The 17,213-nt window shown below is 35.0% G+C and overlaps 1 protein-coding gene across 1 annotated transcript in view; it reads right to left on the reverse strand.

Moving 5' to 3' along the window:
* The window catches only part of LOC145660726 (uncharacterized), a 73,880-nt gene that overhangs the window by 17,896 nt on the left and 38,771 nt on the right, over positions 1–17,213 (reverse strand). The window contains exon 5 of the mRNA XM_081726116.1: positions 6,935–7,183. Coding sequence (XP_081582242.1) covers positions 6,935–7,183 — 249 coding nt within the window. The remainder of the gene's footprint in view (positions 1–6,934; positions 7,184–17,213) is intronic.

Below are 17,213 nucleotides of genomic sequence, written 5' to 3' on the forward strand. Positions count from 1 at the left end.
TAAACTTTGCATAATACATACACAAAGATATAATGTTAGCTAATAAAAAAAAATATAAGTGAAAATTTCCAGTCATGATTTATACAGTGCACTACAGTTATAACGGAATCAAGTTTCCGTCTTAAATAGGTCGTCAGGCCTATGCCTAAACAGAACCTCTCCAAATTTAGGTAACTACTTTATTGAAAAAGAGGAAAAACAACAGAATTACCATCTTCAATTTCTTCGACTCTCTATATTTACTAGGACGGTGAACGGAAGTGCACTAACCGTAGGACGTTTAAGAAAGGGACTACTGTAATTTGTTTGTCCAAACAATCCGACATATTACGTATTCGTATTCTTTGCTATTTCGATTTTATTGACTTTATGTTACTAACCAAATCTAAGGCGAAAATTTATAATTGGAACATCTATAAACAAAATAACACATTTGCTTTGGCACGTGAGAGAATGCAAGCTCACTAGTTGAAAATACACACACGTATGTCCTGATTTGTATAAGAAAACCAATACTATAACACCTATTCAAAACAATAACCACTGCCAACCTCTGATCAAAACATCATGTTACTCACTTCGAACAATGTGCTCCAGGAAGGATAAAAAATTATGTTACACCCTTCATTCTGATCAAATAATGTGAAGACTGGTGATAATAGACAAGATTAACGACTACATCGCGGGGAGCCCTTTGAAATGCTTAAGGGAGGGAGCACACCGAATTAGAAACCCATGTTAAAATTGTATAACATTTTCCCAGGCATTTTACACTCTTAACATGACATAACACTCTCACAGATAAATATACATTTACAAGCCAAGCCCCTACAATTTCTATTATGTTAATTTGTAGCCCGAACCTTTTAACTTTTACCAAAGGGAAGGACTCCTCAATATTAATTTTTACTGTTTCTTAAGGCGATTCGTTGTACTTTCTAAATTCCACAAAGCATAGCCCAACATGGTGTGTCCAACAGACCAGTTTTCTTCATTAAAGAATCTCCAGTGCTTGGCTCAACTTGATTACCAGAATCTTACCTCAATAGGTGCAAGATATAGTCTTTGAAATTGTATTATTGAAGTCACAAGAATCACTGGATTTTGGCATTGTTTCAGTTTTCTTTACGCCGATGGAATAGCGTTGATGACATTTCTTCCTCCGTCCTGTTAGAAATCATAGCGTCGGTCTAACACTACTCTCGCGCGCAGTCCCCAAGCTACCTTCGAAAATGTTTCGTATTTTCGCCTCTGATCCGATTCGCACGCATAATTTGCGGAGAACCTAACAAGAAACAGTCGCTATCCGGACGGAAAGAAGAAAATTTACGGTACCACTGAAAGTAAAAAAAAAAATATTTAAAAAAATGTAAAACGGGCGATCAGTAATCGGTCGTGTTACACTATTGCTTGATCACTGGGGTCCATTCACAGACAAATTGTCCATTACAAGTTGCATGACGGATGGCAAAGACCTAATGGTTGTGAAGATACCAAAGAATTGCACACGATTTGTGCAACCATTTAATGTATTTGGATTCCGATCAATCAAAGACTATGGCAGGAGTTTTGTACATAGTATGAAACTTCATCTGGACGTTATAATGTACCAACGAAACAATCAAAAGTTCGTGTCATACGAATCACTTCCGATCACCGCTATACATTGGATTGTTTCAGTTTGCGTTCTACAAGGCAGGTTACGAACAAATTATAGGCCTATAACTTTTGAATCACTTGTCGAATTTGCTTTTCGCTTTGGTTCTGCGAACTGTTCCCTTGACGGATGCAACGCAATTGCACATATAAAATGTTCATGGTGCAAGGGAGTCTTTTGCCTGCGTCATTTCTTCATAAAATAGAAGAACAACCGTTGTGAACAATGTAATCACTAATTGTATCTAACAAACCCGTTAGTTATTGCGAAACACTTTTTTTCTGTTTCTTCCGATAGCTTTCAATTCGTATGTCAATATTCGTTACTAATTATGTTGTACTTAACGCGTACAAATGCGTATATCCTCATTTTCTCATATAAACTTCCAACTTGAATATCTCGAACCGTTCTCAACCGTACAGGAATTTTATTAGCTTGTTGTAATCAGCATAAATTGGGACTTTAAATGTCATGCTTAGTATCTCTGCAGGCGAGTGCTTTATCCTGAACTTCCCTTGTGAGGGACAGCCAGCAGCGCTTTTTTGATAAAACTTTCAAGAGCTGCTCGAAACAATTTGCCCAGCTGTACACAGTTCATGCTGACACAGGGAGTTCAAGTGAGAATACATAAATCGTACCAATTTTGTACGCACCGCTCCCTGACAAAACTGAAGTACACTCATGTCCAAAATTATTGTCGCATATCTATAACTGTCTTTTTGTAAGAATATAATTTGATAATTTTGTAGAGTACTTTTAATACTGATATGTGTATAATCAGGAAATGTATATTTGTGGTAAATTTCATAGGGAAAGAATTATAAATACGAAAATCATAATGATTAAAATAAAATTAACTAATGGACAAGAAAAATTTATTTTCGTTTTATTGTTCTTATTTATGCTCTTTTGACATAAAAATTTACCACATACTTGTATTTGCCGATTATACACACATTAACATTATAAGAAATACCGGGCGAATTCGTTATCAAATTATATTACTAGAACAACATATTTATAGTCATGCGACAATAATTTTGGACATGAATGTACATACAGAGACCTGTTTACCTTTGTTAGATGTTGATCTGAACAACACAATCCTAAGGTTTGTCTAGTTTCTTTCATGCTTCTTGGCGTCCGGTAATGTTACGTCTAGCAACTTTCTCTCAGGCTCGTGGCAGTCAGCACCTTGATATTGGCAATCAGCGCCAGTCGTGGCAATCAGCACCAATAATTGGCTGTGGCAGTCAGCACCCGTGGCAGTCAGCACCCCACCCTTTTGCTGAACGTGGTCTCGAGTTCGATTCCCGATGGGACAGCATAAATTTAATTTCAGAATAGTTTAATTGTCAAACTCCTTTAGGCTAAAGATCAAAACCATGAACCAAACTAAAAAGATTTTCAATTTTAGTGAATAACAAACAATTAACATAAGGAATGTAGAAAGTGAGCCAGTAGTATATATATATAACATTATTAAGTGGATTAACAACGGTTTCCATCCCTTTTCTTATAAACCCGAAAATTGGTTCAGCAATTTATTACCTCATAATTGTTGAGGCCTATATGAAAAGTCTTAAACAATTATAATTTCACGACATACCATTTTGCACATATTATCGGGTTCATTTTCTAAATGTTTATTGTTCATTGTCTAAATTATTAGACAAAATAAAAAAAAAATGTGATCTCAACGAAAAGCCTCAATGGTCCTTAATGTTTATACTCTTGCATCCGTAAGCAGCAGATGCAGTGCTTTGGCTTAAAATAAAGGTAACAGCTAAACAAGACTCCTTTGTTTAATTTTATCTATGGATAAAGGGGTGGCCTCAAGTTGGTTTTAGGGCGCAGATTGAGCCATGAGTATTTGAGATGACAATTTTTGATTAAAAATGGCATAACCGAACTGAATAATGGTAAAATTGAGGGTAGAAAAGTACATTTGTAAGGCAGAATTTTAAATTTATGAGGCGAAATATAGTCAGCGACAGAAGTTCTTTCAGTTTGGTAAAATTTATTTTGCAAATAACGATGGCATAGCTGGAACATACAACGGTGGTATGGTTGGAACGTACAGAAAATTACAACTTTGGAAACTGTACTCAAATTGTCCTTGCATTCTGAAGTTATTTACGAAACTAATTTCACCAAACCAAAAGAACTTTTGTAGCTGACTGTGCACTTTTAGGCAGTGTTCGAAGTGGGGAAAAAAGCAGAGGCGGTATGTTTTATTACAATTTTGATTCGACATACCGGCTATCTAAATGCTGAAATGCAGTGAGAGTATGTTGCTAAAAGATTGCATTTCTATTTACATAATGACTCAAAACCATGAGAGAACTTATCCGTAGTTACGAGGAAAGGGAGCATGGAGAGGGTTTGCCCTCGGCTACAGCTTCCTGAGATTTTTTTTTTTTAATATCCCCTTATGTTGTTTTATAGAAAATTATACACGAAAATGCTCAAAAACAGAGTTTTTGTATTAACAATTTGTAAACTATTTCTTACAGGACAACTCCCAGACTAGTGATGGGCAGTGGGAACATTCCCGGTGGGAAGGAAAATAAATGGGAATATTCCCGGGTTTTTTCCCTGGCATATAAATTCCCGGGAAGGAATTTATTTTCATTACTTTATCTTTCAAATTATAAAGAACCATATGACTAATTACTTTATTTTTATTTATTATTATTTACTTTTAGGTTTTAAATAATTTATAGGTTAAAGTTAAAATTAGTTGACTGTACTTTATATAACTAATATTAAGTTCCATTTCCATTTGCACTAAAAAGTAGCAAAGTATTAATTTACAAATGATGAAAAGGAACCAGTTTGTAAAGTAATTTAGAATTTCTGTAGAAATAGAGGTGAAGTAGCATCAATACACCCCGAACCACCGTTAATAGACGTCGATCTGTCTGACTAGAATTTCTGAAGAGTACTCAGACTTCTCTTATATGTGAATTAACGCATGAAATTTCGAGAAATAGATAGGAAGAAAGGTCGTAAGATCGCGTGGCAATGTTACATGAAAACTTCTAAAGATAAGTCAGTATCTTGCAAATATTGTGAACATAAATACGTATGCGCAAATGTTGATAAAATGGTGAGACATGTGTTTTCTGATAGTTACCCAAACTAATTTGTTTATAACATTTAAAAATTTAATATGTTTATACCAGTAGTAAAATCAAGTTTAGAAAATCCACTTACATATAAATTTAAACTGTTGGTGTAAAAGTATGTGGACTTACTATACCATTTTCCCCCACATATTTACTTGCATAGAACATATTGTCAGTAAATATACGTTTATGCATACTCTAAATATTAATAAAATAATATATATTTTAAAGAATAGTCTGGAGACAACAGTAATAAAATACTGTGATAAAAAAAAACGAATTTAACTTTGAAATCATAATATAGTAATAGAATGCACTTTTTTGTGATTGCAAATAAATTCCCGGAATATTCCCATTTTGGGGAATTTTCCCGGGAATATTCCCGAAAAATATCTTCCCGGGAATTTATCCATCACTATCCCAGACCTCCACTCGACTGAGAGGTATTCCAGACCCCCAGAAGGTCCGCCCCCTCTCCACAGCAGACAACCATTAAATCCACCTATGCTCAAATTTCCAGATTTGAATGGACCCCAAATTCCCTTCGCACTTGAATATATAGAACAACCAAATCCACCATTATTGTATATCAGCCACATATGTTCTTCAAATTTGACCATTCCATTATGCTTTTGTTAGATAATTATGCTATGAGGATTAACTTCCTGATAAATGAATTTGTTGGTGAAGCATGTATAAACGAGTTGCTTTCTTTTTAGTTTTACTAAAAACTTCTCCATATTGAAAATATTTAACTTCCTTAACTAACAATATCAGATTGAATTAAAAGCAATCGCCACAAAGATCTAAATATTAGGAATACACTCACGCATACAGATAATCACCGCACACATTCACAGTGTTATCCAATTATTATTAGAAAGACACAAACATGCCTTTTAATGAAAACAACACATTTTTTTATTGCATAAACTATGTATTTTTTTCGTAAATACCGAACTCTTATGTATTTCTTTATTATTGTAGGCACAAAAAGTGGTTTCTTTCACAGATGTTAGAACACCATTTTAGACGTGTCTGAGTGTCATCTGTTCTCAGCAGCAGAGAAGTCTTAAGCCCATGTTACTTCGAATAAGTCAGTACTGGAGTTACTGACTGAAAACATTGAATCCACAGTCACGCGTAGTAGTGACACTCCCATAAATTGTTAAGACACCTTCAGTAGGCTTGGCATTTCACATCATACATAACTGCTAAACACAATAAGCCGTAGCTACTTACTACAGGGATAGTTCCGCTTACAGGAATCGTTCCGAGAGGGCTATTTTATCGACAAGAAACATCACTGCATTCCGTGATACATCTTCCCTCGAAAATCCGACATTTTCCTTTAGGGGCCTTTTAGTTTCTCACACCAATCCACTATGGATCACATGAAATATAGTAGAACTGACTGTAGAATTGACGAAGAAATTGTGCATATTTGATTGCGTTTAGAAACAAAGCGCCTCGATTAGCTTTTAAGATGCAAGGCCTCAATTTGCTCTTCGGAAACTAGGTAATTAGCTAAAGTACGGGATTGTTTCCCCCTTTGTTTTCACATAGTTGTTCAACTTCTTAATTGTTCATAAACGACATCAACGCTTTTAAGTGGAAGCTTCGAGAGACAAGTTCTCCGATGAGATCGCCATTCGAGTAATTCTTCATTGAAATGAATTACCAGTTTCAGAGATCGAAATTACTTTTATCATTCCACACTGTTCTAAATTTGCCTGCAACTCACGGATACCAAAAATTATGTGGTACAATAAGTTTAGTTATTAATTAAATTCAGGTCATTTAATCATTAAACTTTCAGTTGAAAATGAACTTGTAGTTTGTAAGTAAGGAATAATTCAGAGAACTAAAATGGAGCTATAACACTAAGAATGAATTGCATTCTATTTCAAGAGAGTAGTAATGAAAAGTAAAGCAAGGATCTAGAATGTAAAACTGGGGGGGGGGCAGGACTCAAACTATAGGTATATGATTAGTTTACTATAAACTTTCAAAAATATTTAAGTAAGTATTAAATTCTTTTTGTAACTCAAAAGGCTGGGGGAGCCTAAGCCCTGGGGTAGATCCACCTCTGATAAACGTTCTTAAGTTTACACTGCACTGCTAGGGTTATTTTGTATGAATTTACCTGTTTCACGTGAAAACCTTCGTTTGTAGGAATAATAATTATTACTTGGTGATTGTAAAGTTGCTCTGTCTTCCAATGCCATTTCAAATGGTTGTTCATTTTGATAGTCATCTGACATCCATTTATCAAATGCTGCTGCTCTCGCAAGCACGAAATGGCGATTCCTTCGTCTTCGCTTCCTTCCGTACGGAATGTTTTCTGAATTCGTATCTTCCTTCTTGGCAGCATTAAGTTTCTCATCTACAGGAACTGAAAACAAAATCCATCTAGATCAGTATAATGGTCAGGTTAAGCACTTTGGGTTAGGCCAAAATAAGAACTATACTTAGGGGCCACTTTATTTGCCCCTATCCCTAAGGTGGTGGTTCTCTGGCCTGTGTGAAGTTGGCCCCCCAAAAGTTTGGGCTACACGAGATATTTATTGGGCCAGAAAGTACTTCATTTGGGCTGTTTGGGCTAGCAACTTTTAGCGTTTGGGCTACTCTGAAAACAAAGTTACAGCCTCACAAAGTTTGAGGGCCAACTTCACGTTAGCCCCCCAAGTGTTTGGGCCAGACGAGATTTTTATTGGGCTGGGTAGTACTTCGTTTGGGCTGATTGGGTCAGCAACTTTTAGCGTTTGGGCTATTATAGTTTCCGAAATATGGGCTATTAAACTTTTTGAAAAGTGATTTTCCTGCTTCTTTTGTCGGGGCCAACTTCACTAATATGATATTTCTAACAAACATGTCTATTAGAATTTACAGTACTTTGTGTCGACTAGTAGTTTTGTAAGTTTCAATATTTGGGCTGTATTTGAAACAGAATTAGAGCTTCACAAAGTTTGGGGGACCAACTTCACTTTAGCTCCCAAGTGATTGAGCAAGACATTTTTATTGGGCTGGATAGTACTTCGTTTGGGGTGATTGGGTCAAGTTTTAGTGTTTTGGGCTATTAAGATTTGGTCTATATTTCAAAGGGGTTAGACCTTGAGATATTTTGCTGCCGGAAATAATAGATTTTAATGTAAAGGTAGGGATTTTTCGTATCTTATAAACTGTTTGGACTATACATCGGTGGAACACCAAATGGTGAAGAAAGATGCAATGTTCCACACATTATGCAAGAGGTTTTGACACAGAATTTTCGTCATTATTAATTTCTACGATAGTACTAAATTTACATTTGGCAGAGGTTGGAAGTGGTCACCCAAAACCATTAAAATGATTCCGTGTGATTTCTCACTGTACAGTTTCACACAGTGCTCATTATAGAGCAATTTCGCACCGTCTTCTTTATCGGATTAATCATTCTGCAGGTGTGGTGCATTCTCACACGGTCCACCTGTCAATCATGTGATTCATCCTGAAACCGCTTTCACTATAGGGGCAAGGAGGACAGAACAAATGTCAACTAAGTAAGAACAGAAATTGAGCAAACACAATTTAAAATAAATACGAACAATTGGATTAATACTACCTCAATTGAGCCGATGGCTTGAGCAGGCTGGGTTGGATGAGTTGTAAGCTCGGCCAACTTCTCGGTTCAGCTCGATAGTGAATGAGCTGTGACCCGAGCAGCTCGAGCCGTTGACAGCCCTAAATCCGGGCCGAGCATTTTTGAACATGTTTGCCCGATGCCCTATAACTTTTAATGATTTTTGGCTCGAGCCCGAATACTTGCTTCTCCGGAACTCAAACCGGAAAGCTTGTAAACGGTGTCATTGCCTCCTAGACTCGCCTTGGATTTTGGTATTCAGATATAAACCGCCTGTCTTTCCTCTTTATATGCTGTGTTGTTATTGTTAATAATAATAAGTTCTAGCAGTAGTAATATCATTGATAATTATATTGTCTATGTAGGATACTTGAAGAAAGTACTTGAAATTACACACAGGATTTGGCTCGATTTAGCTCAACTCGACTAGAAACTTAACCTCAATTTGTTGGAGGAAATTGTTCGAGCCGAATTCTCGACTCAAGCTTAAAGATGTCTGTTTCGAGTAGAGTCGAGTTTCAAAAGAACTCGCTCGAACTTGCTCCTACCCATCTCCAAAAAGCTGGAATAATGAACTATGAATTGTACAAAATGGATTGACTGTGTGCAGAAGTATGAATGTTCTACCTCAGCAATGTATTGTTCGCTCGGAAAATATCAAGACAAGGTTCGTCTTCAAACCGCCTTGGAGTATATAGCTAATGTTTTGTGTTTCACAAACATCAACGTTTTTCTATGCTTTGGGGCGGGCACATTTTTTTCGCTTTTTAAACTTCCTGACTGAATTCTCTGATGTGCTGCTTATTTTATTTATTTATTTTAATTTGTGATTGTTCTATCTTCTATTTCTAATGATTACAATTTTTATGTTCCTTTTCTGTTCTTATTTATTTTCATTTGCTATTCTTTTTTGTTTTCATCTATTTCAATTTGCGATAATTTTTGTTATTATTTTTCCTATTTATTTCAATTTCATATTGTTTATGTTAATATTTTCTCTCCTTCCTTACTATAACTTTGGTTTGCTTATCTTTTCTTCTGTCTTGTTCTTAAGTTATTAAATTTCCGGTTATTTTGATTATTCTTTTTGTGCAAGTGAAAGATTTCCTAAGCTGTCCTCCTGTAGTATTAATTGCAATTGTTCATATTTAACTTGTGTTTGGTCTTTTTCTGTTCTTAGTTAGTTGACAGTTGTTCTGTGTCCTCCCTCCTCCTATAGTGAAAGAGTTTTCAAGATGAATCAAATGATTGACAGGTGGACCGTGTAAAAGTGCACGACACCTGCAGAATGATTAATCCGATAAACAGGACCGTGTGAAATTGCACCGTGAGAAACTGCACGTCACCATTAAAATGTAGATCTTGTAATTACGACTCCCATTTATTTACGACTGTACCTGCGGCACCGTGATCGCCTTTGGACGGGGACATTGCCCCGGTTGCCCCAGCCTTGTTACGCTCCTGGACCGAGGATGTATATGCAAGACCAAAACCAAGCTTAAATTTGTAAGAATACCAAGACTGCCATGACTCCAGCAAAAACTTGACCCACCTGCGTTGATACTTTTATAAACAGGCGAAAAATATAGAAAAGCTTTATACTTCAAATTCATAATTTTGTATTTCGTTTTCAGCAAGGTGGAGCTAAAGGATTCAAGTACTTCCCTAGAAACATGAAGTGCTCATCGTAATCTTTTAAAATAAAGTGAGAAAAAAGATTGCTTTCCCTATATACAATATAATGTGGATGAATATTCGGCTTAAAAATTACAAAGAATTGTTAATAATAATAATATAAAGGAGACTAGTTACAATACTGTATGCTCCTTGAGACTCCATTGGGAATCAAACCTGGAGCTTTTGCATCAAACACAGGTATATATTATCCACGTACTCACGAAAGGCTTACGTAAAAAGGAAAGAATGAATGGATATAAAAATTATTTGGACATAATTCTTCAAGGTTTGACGCAATTCAATTATGTATGTAGTATATATAATTTTCACCAGTGTCTTATTCATAGGTCAGATTACCGTATATAACCAAACAATTGTAAAGTTATTGCTTTTACAGTTTATTAAGACAGTAATTATTTTCGAGTAAAATAAATTTAGGGGATTAAAGCCGATAACTACTTACATAAAATTAGCGCTGTCAAAAATTCAGATTCACAAAATCCGGATTTAGAATTTCAACTGAAACCGAAATCCGAATTTCCGATAATAAAATGTCAGAAACCGAAATTAGAATTTCGGATAATGAAATGACGAAAGCCGAAATCCGGATTTCGTATAATGAAATACTAAAATCTGGATATATGCATATTGGGCAGCATTAGACAAAATCTTATGAAAAAGAATTCCTTAAAGAACTTAAAAAAAAAAAAAAAAAGATAGAAATTGCACTAATTAGTAAAAGTATTTGTCAGAAATATCACATTAGTGAAGGTAACCCTGACAAAAGAAGCAGGAAAATAACTTTTCCGAGTTTAATAGCCCATATTTCGGAAACTATAATAGCCCAAACGCTAAAAGTTGCTGACCCAATCAGCCCAAACGAAGTACTACCCAGCCCAATAAAAATATCGTCTGGCTCAAACACTTGGGGGGCTAACGTGAAGTTGGCCCCTCATATTTGTGAGGCTGTAACTTTGTTTCCAGAGTAGCCCAAACGCTAAAAGTTGCTAGCCCAAACAGCCCAAATGAAGTACTTTCTGGCTCAATAAATATCTCGTGTAGCCCAAACTTTTGGGGGGCCAACTTCACACAGGCGGTTCCCTGAGAACATTTTTCATGTAGTTATACATTTTTTTAAAAAATCTTTGTTATACTCTGACCATCCTGCTAGTTGTTAGTTGTTTCGTGTACCTAGATTACTCCAATTAGAAGCTGAGCTAGGAATATTTGAAACTATTTTCATTTTCTCTAAGTCCTAGTGCTAACGGCAGAGTAAGCTTTGTAAGAAGTAGTTAAAGAAAACTGCCAAAAGGTAAATCTCGATTCACATATTATGATGGTCAACTATACTATCCCTGTTCCACATGGAGTTTATTATTATTATTATTATTATTATTTGCGAGCCAATGTAACGTCATCGCGGGGCGCATCCGGCTCGCGGGCTGCTACTTCGTCATCACTGATCTAGATGAATGCCTTCCACGAGATTTTCTGTATTACATATTGACGGTTTAATTGTGTGAAATTATATAGGGTGGCCCAAAAGTAGGTATATAGTCCCGTACTGATCGGTTATGACATTTTATATCATTTTCTACTAAATGTTATCCATACAGGTGTTGATTTAGTTTCTTCCTTATTTGTTCTTAATTTATTTTCACTTATACCTTAAGCTCGGAACAAACCAAAGCAAATGAATTCATTATATTAATAAATTTAAATGTCATACTTGATCGATCCTGGTCTGTATACCTACTTTTGCCCCCCCCCCCCTGTATTATCTACAAATTTATGTTATTTATCTATCATGAGTTAGTTTGTTGTGATTATAAAATCTGATTGTCAGATGTGCATACAGGTAAGCCACTTTTGAACGTTTTCTAAGTTAATCAAATCTCTAAATCGGATAAAATTAGTTTCATACTCTAATTTAGCCTTAATGTTTTGGAGAAGGAGCTATATAGGACATCTTAAACATTACTTTATGGCCATGCTGATTTACTCTATTTAAATTACGTTGAAATTTTAGTGACGTTTTTATTAATATTTTCACATAAATTTCGTTCAAGACATGGCAGCAGCTAAGCGAAGATTCACTCTGTAGCAAATAATTTTTATTATTGAAATCTGGGTTGCAATAGATAAGAATAGTGAAGCGGTAAAAATAAAATTCGAAGAAAAATTTGTTGAACACAATTCCATCCAGTCATTAACTATGTATGAACTTGCAAAATGGTAAAACAAGATGAATGGTAGACGCTACATTACAAAGAATATCAAAAGCTGAAAGAAGCTATGAAACTGTGAAAGTGTAGGGGAAAACTTATGCAAATTCTTAAATAGCAAAAATAAAAAGCAATGTAAGAAAGTCACAAAAGAGGGCACTAACCTAAGTGAACTAAACATTGCGAAATCAACGTTCAAAGAGAGTTAATTGAATTAAGAAATTTGAACTCTCGCTTATTTTCAAACGCTAAAGAAAGATTATTCTGATAAAATGGAATAATTTTGTGAGTAGTATCTTAGTGAATTGCTGAACGTGAGACTAAACAAGGATCTCCAAACTATGGCCCACAGGCACCACCAAATCCGGTCCGCTAGTTTATTTTGATTAAATTGTAAAATGCACTAAGTAAATCCTACAAAATAATAATCAAATGTTTTTATACGACCAAGTAAGAAACACAATAACTGGGATATATATATATATATATATATATATATATATATATATATATATATATATAATGAAATTAAACATCTAAACTGTAATTAAAGATATGAGATTTATCCTAAAAACTCACAGTAAGTACCACAATCAGTTAACCTCAATCTGTAAATATTTTTCCTATGTTTCATTTGGGTTAATGCTTTTTCACACAGATAGGTAGTTCCGAAAGTGGAGTGCCACGAGTTTTACGAAACTGATTCAGCTGTGTGAGTGGAGGATTTTAAAAATTCCAGAAATGATTAAATTAAATCTTTTTTCTTGAAAAATATCGCTACACTGCAAATTATTTCCATTTGAATTTATGTCAGTATAGTTTGGAAGTCTAAAAAATCTTCCATGCCAAAACTAACTTCCCAGAAAAAAAATACTATCGTTTCCTAATTGCCGCAGTATGTATTTATTAATCTCACGAATGATTACATATAAAATTGTGCTCAATACTTGACAGTTATCTGGTCAATTCTTAATCTATTAATAATTAAAATTTTGGATCATAAGTAGGAAAGTTGATTACAATGTTGACAATATACTAAACCGTGATCATTTTCTTATATTCTGTGACCAATAATGCCTGTTTAATTTTATATATGCCTGTTTATATAAAAAATATATATAAAATGAAAATTAAAACTTGTTATCGAAGATAATACCTCGATCCTTTAGAGACCTGCAGGGTGACGTGCATTTTCTCACGGTGCAATCTCGCACGGTGCTCATTATCGAGCAATTTCACACGGTCCTGGTTATCGCATTAATCAGTCAGCAGGTGTGGTGCATTTTCACACGGTCCATCTGCAATCACGTGATTCACCCTGAAACTTCTTTCACTACAAGGGGAGGGGGGACAGAACAACTATGAACTAAGTAAGAACAGAGAAAGAGCAAATACAAGTTAAATACGAACAATTGCAATTAATATTAGAGAAGGAGAGCTTAGAAAATGTTTCACTTTCACAAAAGAATAATGAAGAAAGTAAGCAGAAATTAAAATAACAAAGAACAAGATAGAACAAAGAAATCAGCAAATAAAAACAATAGTAAAGAAGAAGAGAAAAATAGCATATACAATAAGAAATTGAAATAAATGAAAAAAAAAATAACAAACTATCGGAAATTGATATTAATACATAAAGAACAGCAAATGAAAATAAGAACAAATAAAGAATAATCAAAAATTAAAATAATTAGGGACAGAAGATAGAATAATCACATATTAAAATAAATAAAGAATAAAATAAGCAGCACATCAGAGAATTCAGACAGGTAGTTCAACAATCGAAGAAAAATGTGCCCGCCCTAGAGCATAGAAAAACGTTGTGATTTGTAAAACACACAATATTAGCTCCATACTCCAAGGCGGTTCTAAGAAGAACCTTGTCATCTTGTTATTTTCCGAGCGAACAGCACGTCGTTAAGATGGAACCTTCTACTTTTGTACGTCGTCAACCCATTTTTACAGTTCATAGCCCATTATCTTAGCTTTTGGAGATAGCTCAAGCTTCTCAAGCAATTTTTAAGGTCTGCGCCATTTTCTAGCTTCTCCAGGACTAATTGCAATCGTTCGTCAAGACGGATGTAAGTGAATTTTCTACGCTTCTCCGAATTGCAGTCTAAGCCCTGTCTCGCGAAAGCATGAAAACTAGCTGTCGCATCTGCTTTTAATACACTCACAAGCTCAAAGATATGTGGTGTACTCTTAGATATGGTGCGATTTAACTTATTGTGCCAACCCTCTACTGGGTTGTTTGTTCTGTGCCTTTGACCGTTGCAGTTCCATATTTCTCTTGGAACATTTGGATTATCCATCCATTGTTCAATGAAATAATCGTTGAACATTTCGATTTTCTGGCCAGATGGACAGTCCTCCATGACGGTGAGCCAACCTTCATCGATCCTGCTTGTTGGTATTAATGCCAATGCACTACACATGCGAACATGATGGCGTACATCTTCATTGTGGAGGTATTCTTCGAAGAGACCTATACTCTGAATCTTCCGCCAGATACTCTGGTTGAAATGGTAATGGCAGCCGGAAACCTGTGAATTGGGAAACACTGCACGCAACGCATTGATTGCAGCAAGTTCAAAATCTATTTTTAACACTCGAGGTTCGTTCTGGCCAGACCACGTTTTAAGAAATGTAAACATTTGTTCGTATGTTCGCTCTGTTTTATCTGGCAACAATGCATACAAGACCGGTACAACCAGTGTCTTATCATGTGTGCTTACTATGTCTGCATGTATGGTGTATAACTGGGAAAAATACTTACAGGAACTCTTGAACGTTCCGTCAAAAAAACATTGTTCGCTTTCCTTCAGTGCTGGTTTCAAACCCTCGTAACCAAAACACAGAATTCGTCCGTCTCCTTCCAGTGCGTCGTACTGTAAAAACGAGGTACCATCTTCAAACCGAATCATATAATCGGGAAAGCAGATATTTCTAGGAGTCGGTGCACCTTGATGTATGCCGAGTGATTTCCTTCTAACACCATTTAAACCCCCTTTCTTCTGATCATACGATGGTATGGAGGTTACTAGGTCCAGACCTTGATTAATTGGAACAGCCATTTCTTCTTTGAAGATAACAGACACTGGTGTAAGGATCTAGTCTCTTGCTCTCTTCTTGCAATTTGAAAGTCGCTTTCGTATCTCGCAAACTGCAACATCAGGTACACACTGATGATCTCTTTCCACAACTGCTATTTTATCTTCTGTCTTGGGCAGATTGAGCCTGCCATGGCAATTTACCTTCTGTCTGTTGATGCATAGCTAAAATAATAATAATAAAAAAACATCAGCTTCTGAAATAAACAATTGAAATGTGTTTTCGCATATACGTACACACACATAAAAAAGCGTTTGCTCGGTTACAAATGTACAAAATAAATTATTATTCATAAGTATCTTTTGTTTAAAAAATGAAACATAAAAACATGCGAATTTGTGTTATTACTTCCTTTTACGCAATTATATATGTGTAGATATTTGCTTAGGCAAAATATCACATGAAAGAAAGTTAATTTTTAAACACAGTAAAGCTCCGATTATCCGCGAGTATTTTTTTTTTTTAAGCCCTGCTGCAGCCGCCTACTATTATTTTTCATAAGTACTCGAGTCGCTGCGGGATGACAATCCGTACGCAGATATGTACTGTATGTTCTAATACATAAAAATAAATTGCATTGTAAAAATCAATATTTCCAATTTTCTGCTGTATTGTACATATTTTAAAAGTTTTATTATGTCTTGTTCGTACAATAAAACAGTGTTTATGCTGAAATATTTTTGGGTTATCGGAGATTTTCGCCATCTCTGGTGCCCTTGCTACCAAATTCCGCGGATAATTGGGGCTTTACTATATTAGAAGTACTAAAACAACGTGAAAAAATATTTATGCTTTAGAGAAGCAAGTATACTGTCCTCTCAGATAAAGATTAAAAGTAATACAGATACTGTTCTTGTAATTCAGATAAAGATTAAAAGTTACGAAATTTTCAAAATACCATCATACATGTAAGATATCATAAAGTAAGATATCATACATTATTGCATATTTTCGAGTGCCTTAGACGATCGGTGCCCAGTTTATGAAAACAACCACCAAGAAAACTAAGAATGTATTAAATCCACAATATAAGCCAACCTACTTCATTAAAAGAAACTAACATGTATTACGAGAACATGTCATGTCTAGACATCGGATTTTTATGCACTTAAAATTTATGAAATATGCATACAACTTCAGGGACTTCTTTTTAGAATTTACTTTTATAATAGTTATAGGTTACATACTCTTAACGTTTTAAAACACACACAAATAATGGAATTAAGTTATATGAGAACACGATCTCTGGTTTTCTTGACATTTGTATTTTACAGTGGATTCAATTAACACGAAATAATACGAGTTGAGTTGATTTTGAGTTTAACGTTCCATTCAGCATCGAGTCTATATGAGACGTGGGCCTACTTATTAACGTGGAATCCGAACCACATGAGCTCCCGCCGGGACGAAATAATACGAGTCTACACGTTTCCATTGTACAAATAATAATAATAATAATAATAATAATAATAATAATAATAATAATAATAATAATAATAATAATAATAATAATAATAATAATCGTTTTCAAGGGTTTACTCTTCCCGCAATTAGCCATACAGTGTATCACAAGATGCTTCTCTTCATTTTTTGGTATCCGTTTATGACATTTGTAGCCAGAAAATGAACTATTAACATCAATAGATGTTACTATACAATATTTACGCAGAGGAGCAAGTGTAGTATATATATATATATATTCTGGCAAATTGAAATTTAACCCTTGGAGATATTTTCCCATGGCTTCAATTATTTTTAGTTGGAGTTTCTCCCAATAAGATCCGTCATTT

The sequence above is a fragment of the Thermobia domestica genome, chromosome 1 (assembly GCF_964235325.1).
Source record: "Thermobia domestica chromosome 1, izTheDome1.hap1.1, whole genome shotgun sequence".
In the NCBI taxonomy this organism is placed as follows: domain Eukaryota; kingdom Metazoa; phylum Arthropoda; class Insecta; order Zygentoma; family Lepismatidae; genus Thermobia; species Thermobia domestica.